Source organism: Chaetura pelagica, unplaced genomic scaffold (genome assembly GCF_000747805.2).
Source record: "Chaetura pelagica isolate M959 unplaced genomic scaffold, ChaPel_1.0 scaffold369, whole genome shotgun sequence".
Classification (NCBI taxonomy): domain Eukaryota; kingdom Metazoa; phylum Chordata; class Aves; order Apodiformes; family Apodidae; genus Chaetura; species Chaetura pelagica.
In genome coordinates this window covers 1407993-1418537 of record NW_009970235.1, presented here as the reverse complement: position 1 = coordinate 1418537, position 10545 = coordinate 1407993, and the positions used below count along the sequence as shown (strand labels likewise).

General features: G+C 52.2%; 1 protein-coding gene across 1 annotated transcript in view; it reads right to left on the bottom strand.

Moving 5' to 3' along the window:
- Window positions 1-391: 391 nt before the first annotated feature.
- The window catches only part of TRIP4 (thyroid hormone receptor interactor 4), a 34494-nt gene continuing 24340 nt past the window's right edge, over window positions 392-10545 (bottom strand). The window contains exons 12-13 of the mRNA XM_010005942.1: window positions 6041-6143; window positions 392-459 (exon numbers count right to left, since the gene is read on the bottom strand). Of these exons, the coding sequence (XP_010004244.1) occupies window positions 392-459; window positions 6041-6143 (171 nt within the window). The remainder of the gene's footprint in view (window positions 460-6040; window positions 6144-10545) is intronic.

The following is a 10545-nucleotide window of genomic DNA, read 5'->3' as shown; positions in this document are numbered from 1 at the left end:
CTTTGGGGAGGGAGATGCTGGCAAAGCCAGGATGGAGCTACCTCCTGCCTGCTGAGATGGATGGGGCTTGGCTGGCTCCTGGCCTGAGATCCAGCACTCCCAGGAGATGTGAAGATGCCAGCACTTGGTTGAATCTCATCCCGCCACATTCCACCTCCTGCCCACCCTTGTCCTGCAGTGTGGGACTTCCTAGAAGACATTGGGCTGTTGGGCAAGAGCTCTGCAGAAAAACATCTTTTAATGCTTGTAGTACACAATGGATAAAGTGATACCTAAAAGCTCTCTCAGATCCATCTTGCACCTGGTCTCCAGAGCCAAGGACCATCCTGGCACCGCTGGCAGTGAGGGGCACTCAGGAGCTTCGTGGGAACCCAGCACTGCTCCCTGCAGGTCACACCATCACCTTCTGCTTCATTAACCCCTTCTTTGCTCCCTGATGGATCTTTGCATCCAGCTTCCCTGTAAAGAGGGGATTAAAAAAAAAAACACAACAAACCCTCATCACTCTTTATTTTAAAATGCTATTTGCAATGCAAATCAGCTGGAGGCAGCAAGGTCTCCTGGTTAGTGTGTTCCTGTCACATTCAATTATCCTGCTTGAGGAGCCAGGCGTTTCCAGCCCCCGTGGCTTCCCTCTGCAGGCATGACACTGGGGAGCCAGGGGCAAGATGTGGCAGAGAGACACCAGAGCAGGGGAACTTGAGTGAGGAGGAAAGTAAATTAACATCCAGCACTTGCCTGGTGTGACTGGGGGGGAAACCGATCCCTTCGCTCGCCCGCAGGATGTGTGTCAACACGTCTGCAGGAGACCGGGGACTGTCAAGCACCTTGTCAGGGACATGTTCCTCCAAGGCCTGGTAAAAAGCAGGGCTTGAGGACAATAAAAGCCCAGCTTGAGGACAGTAAGAGCCCAGCTTGGGGATGACAATGCAACGGGGCACAGGTGATGGGGTCTAACCGCTATGCGCTGCTGTGCACCTTGGAGGCCACCATCTGGGAGGGACGTGCTGCCTTTTCCCACTGGGGAGCACCTCAAGGAGCCCAGGCACCCACAGTCAGCTGCTCTGGTGGGACCCAGAGAAAACACTACCCCCCATTGTCCTTCACAGCCCTTGGTGGCTTCACTGCCAGCTCCATGTTCCCACCCAGAAGAGGAGCAGGACATCAACACATGGGGTCTGAGCAACTCCTGCAGACTAGGCCAAAAACCAGGCACAGTGAGCAAGCTGGGAAGGTGATGTGCTGCCTCAGAGGTGCATCCCCATCCCCCTCTCCCTGCCCATAAACAAGCAAGGATGCTACTACTGTTCCAGTCAAAGCTCCCTTCTCCAAACAAGAGAGGGAAAAAGGGAAAGTGACCTTAAGCAAGACAGTACAGCAAAGAGCCAGCGTCCCAGAGAGGCTCTGCCATCAGCTAGCACCAGTCACTTTCTCTAATGCCACATTTTCCTGGGAACTTGCCTCCCTGTTCATACTCCCCTGCATATTCCCATCCTCATCCCGTCTCTCTCTGTAGCTGGGAGCAAGGACAGGGCTCCACTATGTTGCAGAAGTCTGCGGTGAGTTGGGACCTGGTTTCTGGGGAGGTGCACAGCCAGCCAACGTGGTCACACCATCAGGAGGGGAAGCAAAGATATCAGAGCTTGTTCAAAAGGAGATGGACAGATACAGCTCATCCCCATGATATTCCAGTGAGGTGGATGGAACTAGAGCTGGCAGCCACCTCATCCAGGTCCTGCAGCATCATCCCTCCAGGGAATCAAGCTTGGTGTCACCCCATGGGTGAAGCACAGCCCACACAATCCCTTCGAGAGCTGCCTTGCTGCTGCCTTGCTCCAGCCCAGCTACAGCACACAGCAGATCTCATCCCTGTTGGGGACCACAGACACCAGGCTCCAAACAGGCCCCACTTTGGCCACTGCTCCAAAAACTGCTGGTAAATGCCCATGTGCCATCAGAAGCAGACACTTGTACATAGAAAATGGCTTCAAACCTGTGGGAGACCAATAAAATTTCCCAATTTCAGCTCAACAAAGAGTCTGACAATGCTTTTCTTAGGAGAGGCTTCACTCAGGATGTCCCACCAGGACAACTGAGCCACCCTGAAATGGATCCTCCTCCTTCTGCTTGAGTTTTGGGCCAGCCTTGCTCCTGTCTGAGCTTGAGAGGGAAGTTCAATGCATGAAATCCATAACAAGTACCAAAAAATGTGAGCGAGGGTTTGCAACTCACCACGCTCTCCTACAAGGTCTGGGAGATCCCCCATCCTTCCTGCCACTCTGTGTGGGAGAAGACTTTTCCCACTTGCTTAAGGAATGGGGAAGAAGCTCCCTCTGGGAAACAGCGCTGGACACCCAATGAGGCCAGCATGGATGCACTATCTGGAAGTGGCATGTCAGGTCACTGTCCCCAAGCTGTGGGGCTTTTAGCAGGAGAAAGGCAGCAAGTTCACACTTCATGCTCTGGTCCCCCACCATGAAGGCTGTGTCACCTCCAGGGCTGTAAGTTTCATCTTTAACATGCTTGTCTGCTCCTCCCAGACCCCAAAAGTGATCAAGAGGCTCCCTGGCTCTATCAGCTGGCAAAGATAAAACATCACATGGGTAACCTTTAGGAAAAGGCTAAAAATAAGGCAGCAGCCCCAGGGGCTCCTTTTCTTTCTGCTCATTGATTCAAGGACTCTGGCCTTGTACTGCGCTGGGTCCCTCCTCCGGGCTCCTCCAGCCCGTGGCTGCTGAAGGGAGGGTTCTGAACAACACTCCAGGGAGGCTTTGCCTGGATTGAAGGAAATCTCCCACGAGAACCACCACTGAGCTTTGTCCTCATACTAAGCAGGGACATGTTCGGGGACAGCCATGCCCCCAAACACAATGCAAACACAGTGCCCAACTCATCCACACAAACAATAACCCTGGCACCAAAAATCCAGCTATGTTAGGGCTTTTTTTTCCCCATTCCCAGGCTGCTAGAAAGGACTAATTTGCAATGGAGAAGTATTCAGATGTCATCGCAGCAAGGTCCATGCTGTTACCTGGCAAGGAAAAACTGCTCCAGTTTGGCTTCCCAACAAGACAAACTGGCATTTTGTCATGGCTTGAGTCAGGCTTCAAGGCAACCGGGGCAGCCAGTGAGCTCAGGTAGGGACATGAGCTGGAGCCTTCCCCGTGCTCTGCTTCCAGCTTGAAGAATTAAGCTTTTGACTGCCTTGGACACAATGCCAGCTGCTATTAAAAAAACACCTTACCCTGATGAAAGGTCAAAGCTTTCCCTGCTCCTTCTCTAAGCTGTCACAAATATCACCCAGACAGATGATGTCCCCTCCGGGAGGGGAATGTGCAACTCCACAGGCTCCCCTGCCACTTCTGGTGTGACAGCTCGAAGAAGCTCCCTCTGGGAAACAGCGCTGGACACCCAATGAGGCCAGCATGGATGCACTATCTGGAAGTGGCATGTCAGGTCACTGTCCCCAAGCTGTGGGGCTTTTAGCAGGAGAAAGGCAGCAAGTTCACACTTCATGCTCTGGTCCCCCACCATGAAGGCTGTGTCACCTCCAGGGCTGTAAGTTTCATCTTTAACATGCTTGTCTGCTCCTCCCAGACCCCAAAAGTGATCAAGAGGCTCCCTGGCTCTATCAGCTGGCCAAGATAAAACATCACATGGGTAACCTTTAGGAAAAGGCTAAAAATAAGGCAGCAGCCCCAGGGGCTCCTTTTCTTTCTGCTCATTGATTCAAGGACTCTGGCCTTGTACTGCGCTGGGTCCCTCCTCCGGGCTCCTCCAGCCCGTGGCTGCTGAAGGGAGGGTTCTGAACAACACTCCAGGGAGGCTTTGCCTGGATTGAAGGAAATCTCCCACGAGAACCACCACTGAGCTTTGTCCTCATACTAAGCAGGGACATGTTCGGGGACAGCCATGCCCCCAAACACAATGCAAACACAGTGCCCAACTCATCCACACAAACAATAACCCTGGCACCAAAAATCCAGCTATGTTAGGGCTTTTTTTTCCCCATTCCCAGGCTGCTAGAAAGGACTAATTTGCAATGGAGAAGTATTCAGATGTCATCGCAGCAAGGTCCATGCTGTTACCTGGCAAGGAAAAACTGCTCCAGTTTGGCTTCCCAACAAGACAAACTGGCATTTTGTCATGGCTTGAGTCAGGCTTCAAGGCAACCGGGGCAGCCAGTGAGCTCAGGTAGGGACATGAGCTGGAGCCTTCCCCGTGCTCTGCTTCCAGCTTGAAGAATTAAGCTTTTGACTGCCTTGGACACAATGCCAGCTGCTATTAAAAAAACACCTTACCCTGATGAAAGGTCAAAGCTTTCCCTGCTCCTTCTCTAAGCTGTCACAAATATCACCCAGACAGATGATGTCCCCTCCGGGAGGGGAATGTGCAACTCCACAGGCCCCCCTGCCACTTGTGCTGTGACAGCTCCTGTGGGGATGGAGGGCAGGAAGGCAGGGCCAGCAGCAGGAGCAGGCAGTGCAAGCAGCCGCCAGCACAGCCAGCTTCCTTCCAGGCTGTTAGACTGATCCCTCTCCAAGCAGGAAAGTGTCACAACACAAAGGAAGACGATGTGACAGATGGGGAGGGGACAGGCAGTGCCTGCACCCGGCCAGGCAGGCCAGGCAGACACGGAGAAGCCGGCTGCCCAGTAGCTACCCCTGCGGCCCCGCCGGCACCTCACCCTGCCACCTCAGCTCCTCCCCGCGGCCGGGCAGAGGCAGATGCAGGAGCACAGCGGCACGAGAGCCCGTAGGTAGAGCAAGGAGGGCTTGAAACAAGGAAAAAAAAACGGGTGCCGCAGCTGCTCCAGCGTGCAACAAGGACGAGGCTGCTCCACGGCAGCAAAGACTTTTGCATCCTAAATAAGTAAGTGCAGCCCTGCCCGCCCAGCCGGGACAGACCCGTCCCTCCCCCCCGTGCTGCCAGCGACTTCCGAGCGCTGCAGCTCACTGAGCATCGCCTGTCGCCGTCGGGCTGAACACACCGCCCAGACGCTGCTGCAAAAGCAGGGAAGACACTAAATAGTTCCGCCCTGCTCAGTATCCCAGAAGGGCAGGTACTGCCCCACGGCCCGGGGAGACTGAAGCCATGGAAGAATGGTGCATCTCTGAGCAGAGAGAGCAAAGAAAACCCTCAAAACAACAAAAATAACCTCACACTGTGCTTCAAAAGCCCTTATTAACCAGTCCCAAGAAACCCTGCCGCTCCTGTGCCCCTAGATAACTACTCCCAGAAAACCATGATGCAAACGGGAAAGAAAACCCAGTCGTCAGCTCTGCAAAACAAACAGCCAAGACTATTTCTGCTTATGCTGCTTTTAGCCCGTCAAATTAATTTTTCACATCCCCTGAAAGCGTGTATGGTGCCTTCCCCAGGCTGTGTGGTGGGGAGGCTGCTAATAAGGACAGAGCTGACTGTAGGCTCCCCAGCTGCTGCATCCCTCCTCCATCCTTTTTACGGCAGCAGGCAGGAATAACTGGCAGCCTGTGGAGGGGCTGGTGGCTCATAAAAGGGACTAACGACACTGGCAAGCGGAGAGCGGACAGATGCTGTGGCTCTTCCCTGTGAGCTCTGCCAGGACATCCCATCCTGCTGGCCCGTGGATGGAGAACATCCATCTGGCCCTGCAGCTCTTTCTGCTTCAAGCCTTCCCCATCCTTGTGTGTGAGAGGGCAATTCTGAACCACAGGCAAAGAGCTGGCCCGGATCTGCACCAGCACTGCCACCCTGGTTCGCATCCTGACCCGGGCTGATGCCAGCAGCAGACCAGCTGCAGACAGGAGAGCTCTTTGATTCCTGCATGTTTGCAGAGGCAGGAAGAGGCATGTATTTTGGAAGGAAGCAACATCTGGGGAAAGGGGAACTGAAGAAAAAAAAAAAAAATTACAGATGTATTTGAGTCATTAAACAAACACCTACAGATCAAAGAGCACAGGGCAAAGGTTGTGAACTCATATGGCAAAGGCAAGTAGAGGTGGTGATGAGAGCAGGCACAAAAGGCAAAGGGGGCATTTGTGGAAACTTTACTACTTACAGATTTTGTGTTTTCCTTTGATGGGAAACTTCAGAACCATCTCCTGGGGATTGGTGCAGATAAAGACAAATGGAGACCCAGACTCCTGGCTCAGATCTGGATACTATGGAACAGACAGACACAGCAGAGTCAGACTGACAGCCACGGTGTGACAAGAGCTTGGTGGTCAGGAGAAGAGCAAGTCTAATACCAGAGATGGGTTGTATCTAGGCTGCAGCAGCACAGACTAAGCCAGTTCAAGAACTTTGAAGGGGAAAAAAAATTTTTAAAAGGCAAGATACTTGCTTTGGTCTTGAACAGAGCAAGTCTCTTGCTAAACCCCTTCTCATCAAATCTCTGCTGGAGTTACTTGGATCTGCCCAACAAGCTGCTTCCCAAAAAGGTGGACTTAAGGTGTGATCTAATATGTGGGGCATTGAGAGTGGCGATCCAGGGCCCTGCCCTCCCAAGCTCACCTACTCAATGCCATCTTTGCACTGGGACAAGCATGGGACCAATTTGCAGCCCAAAGCATTCCCAGATTGCGCTGGGTGGGGCTGCAGGAGCCCCCACCAAATCCCCAGCCAGCTGTGGATGACACACTGGCACCTCAACCAAAACAGCCTGGCCAACCCAACAAGATGACGACCACCAGAAGGATGACCACATCTTCTACCAAAGCAGCTGTCCTAGCTGCAGATACATCTCCATCTCTTCCCCACAAAGTTCAGCCCAAACATAAGGTCTTTGAGATTTGGAGAGAGTGGGACACACAGCCCTTGAGATCTCTCTGCATCCAAAGGGTGAGCAGTAGAAAAGCCATTTGCAATGTGCCAGGTCAACGGCTCAGAGAAGCCAGGGCTGTCTCTGAGCATGGAGTCTACAGAGAGAGTTGTCTGTGGTGAAGACATGGGGAACAGGCAGAATATGAACAGATTGTTGTTTTTATTAACCACAGGGGGAAAAGGAGAAAAAAAAAGCCCACTCAGTGAGGGAAGTACACCAAAGTCCTGTCTGGATGCAGCTCAGCCTCACTGGTGTTCACAAGTGAAATGCAAAACAGTAATAAAAAATGTATCTACAAGCCATCACTTCAAGTTCTCTATTAGCTGCAGACCTTGTGCTGACAGACACAGAGGTGAGGGCATTACACAAAGGTGCTCCAGCCCAGGAAACTCAGTTCAAACAGACTGCGGAAGCTGTTTTCCTTCCCTGGGAAAACTGCCTTTGGGGTTTTTTTGCTCCCCTGCCTTCCTCGAGCAGATCCGTCAAGGCTGCTGTAGGGGACAGGATGCCAGACCAGATGGAGCAGCGTGTCCTGGCAAATCCCCCATTTGTTACTAACAAATGACTCCTAGGCTGAGTGTTTGAAAAGCTCTCACCGACCTGCCAAGATGAGTTTGGATCTGGCCTGGAACAGCTGGGCACGGTGAGGGGAGCAGGAGCAACCCACCCTCCTTGCACTGCAGCAGGTTTGGCAGCATTGCCAGCGGTTAGCGGAGATTTATAGAAGCCCAACACCAGAATTGGATCAGGCAGGGAAAGCACTTCCAGCCCCTCTCACTTTACAACAGCATGTAAGAGCTGCTCACCAAGCAAGAGAGAGAGATGTACGTGCACAGAAAGAGCTGCCCTGCTCTGCCTCGCACGCAGATGCCCCGTTCTACCCATTTAGGCTTGGAGAGGCTTCTCCCTCTTCTATTTTTTTATTTTGTCTGAGCCACATTACTTGACTCGCTTCCACTGCTCCGTGCCAATGCCAAGGAGTTTCATTTCCCATATGCAGGGAAGGAGGATTTTGGAAGGTTAGAAAGAGCCAATTTCCAGCGAATGCTTGGCGAGTGTGAAATGCTGGTGCCACGTTCTTGCTCTCAGCATCACACAGGTGATGGGTGACCTGAGGTGTCCGGCAGTTCCCACTCTGACACGGCCTCCAGAGGCGGCACCATAAAGCGATGATGCATAAGCCACCACCAGACCTGGTGGCTGAGGTGGTCCATCCCAACTCTACCCCACGTTTTGGCCAGTGGCTTCTTCAGCCAGGTTGTGTGTCTGGGCTGTGCCATAGAGGTCTTGCTGCTTGGAGTACAGCTGCTTCCCAGATCTCCCCAGCCACCATCTCCTAGGTGGACCCGGCCATCACCAAGTTCCCCTTCATGCACCCTACAGGCTCCTACATAAGGACTATGCTCATAATTCAGACATCAGCAGCAAAAGCCACAGCCAGGTTGGTTCTTCCACTGGCAGCTTTCATCCAAAATCAGGATCAAACCTGCAGCTCCAAAAGCTTCCATCTCCATCCAATCCCATGGCCAAGGCGGATGCCACAGCTGCAACTCAGGTTTACACTTCCAGCCTTTCACCTCTGCTCCCAGGGTATGTTTCTGTACGTGTGCCAAATCCATCCATCTCCTGCATTCTAAATGCCTCGGTCCTTCTCTGGCATCTCACTCCCAGGAGGCAGGGAAGGAGCCCCTTGTGTGCCACAGTTAAGGCTTCCTATTGTACCCACCCCGGAAACCTCTTATCCCATTCTGGTGAACAACAAAAGCAGAATATTCCTGCCTGCTGGAGCTGTAACCCTTTCCTCTGCCTAGAGACAAGATGCTCCCAGGTGGAGAAGATGGGGCTGAGCTCCCACAGCATGCTGGGCCCTCCCAAGATGCTAATCCCACGTACTTCCCAAGCTCTCCTCTTCCCCCAGCCACCTCCACAAGTCAATTCAACTCATTTACCCAGATAAAGTCAGTTTTCTGCCAGTTTACTTGGCTGAACTACTCAAAGGGTCTGATGAAGTGGGTGAGTGGCAGGAGTGTGTGGCCAGGGACTGGTAGGAAACGAACCTTCTCTTAGTGAGCAGCAAGAGGTTGGATCTCATGAAACCCCTGCCTGCAACCTTCACACAGACACGGCCAGATGGGCTTTTGCCACACGACACATCACCAGGACCTGGAGCCCAGCCCTTCCCCAGTGCACCTGCAACCAGCTTCCCATATTTACCATATTCAGAAAACACCTCCATACACCTCACTCCTAGAGCTCACTTGGATCTGTTACTGTTTCCTACCCAGAATCTCTCCCTGCTGCTGTTCAGTCCCCTAAACAGCGCTCACTCTCAATGCCACACATGATCACCATGAGCAACGTCACCTGTGGACACCTACAGACTGTATCTACGCTATCTTGTCTCGTCACCAACAAGATAAAGGCAGACAGCACAGCTGAACAGCAGCACTCCTCCACCTCTACGGCTCTTCCTGCCACCTAGCTCAGTGCCAGGGCACCAGTACACACCTGCCCTGTGCTAAAGGTGCTTGCCCTGTTGGCAACTCCTGCATTGACCTTCTCACTCAGTGGAGACGCTGCCACCAAGACACCAAACACATTTGTCTCCATCACACTTTCCAAAGCTGCCCAAGTGTTTAAAAACCTAATTTCTCAATGTTTCTGCCCTAAGAGGTCAGACGAGTCATTCTACAATCTGCAGAGCAGTAATTTACTTCCAACAGAGAACAAATTTACTTCCAACTACAACATCCCACAGACAGCACTTCAGCACATGTGAGACTTGGAGGAAAACTCCAAGAGCCATGTCGAGTGCCAGAGAGAGAATACAGGGCATATCTCCAGTAAAGAGAATCTGTAACAGCAATCTTCTAAACAAAAGGTCAGTTTAGAGGGAAACCATGCTCCCTCTCTACAACAGACCAAGAATCAAACCCAGCCAGTAGCCTGATGGAGTCCTTCCTAATTTCAACAGTACTCATTGGTATTACCTTGAGGGTGTAAATAAGACAGATGCCAGTACTCCAGGCTTTGACATTGTCTCCAGCAGGAAGCAACTCAGCATTTATGAGAATGTGGCTAAAAAGCCCTCTACAAAAAAGAATCAGGGGCACGGTTGTCCCTCAAGAAGGAGAAAACCCATGCTCCTCCAATCCTGTAGATGAGCAGGAAAGCTTGGAAGAGAGGGGTTATGCAATGTAACTACAGTGTAAAAAATATGATTCAGCCTCCTTTCAGACCTTCTGCCACCTCGTAGCAGGCTTGCAACATGGCAGTTGGGAGTATGGTGGGCTCCGTGGGCTGTGAACAGCCGGCATGGCTTACCAACTGCTGCTCCAGCCCACTGCTTTGCAGTCAAAAACCCCACGTACACTCTCCACTTATCGGCGTCCACGTAACCACCACCCTCCCGGCTCTTCCCATCTCTGTGACTACACTGGTTGGGCTTCAATTTGCAGCTTACAGGTTTGTGAGATCTTAGCTGTAAAGAGATTAGCAGGCGGGGGGGGGAAGTGGGGGAGGAAGCAGATCTCTAGGCAGGTTAACACACAGAGAAAGAGCTCAAGGTTAAATGTGGCATCTGAGTACAAGCTGGAAAAGGAAGCTGAGTGCTGGGCTCCTCAAAAACCAGCTACTAGATTTGCCCTCTCACTGGAGCCGGTGCTTTGAACATACATTAAGTGGGTATCAGATGTCCCCAGATCAAGCTGCAAACAGGGATAATTGCTAATGAATGTTCC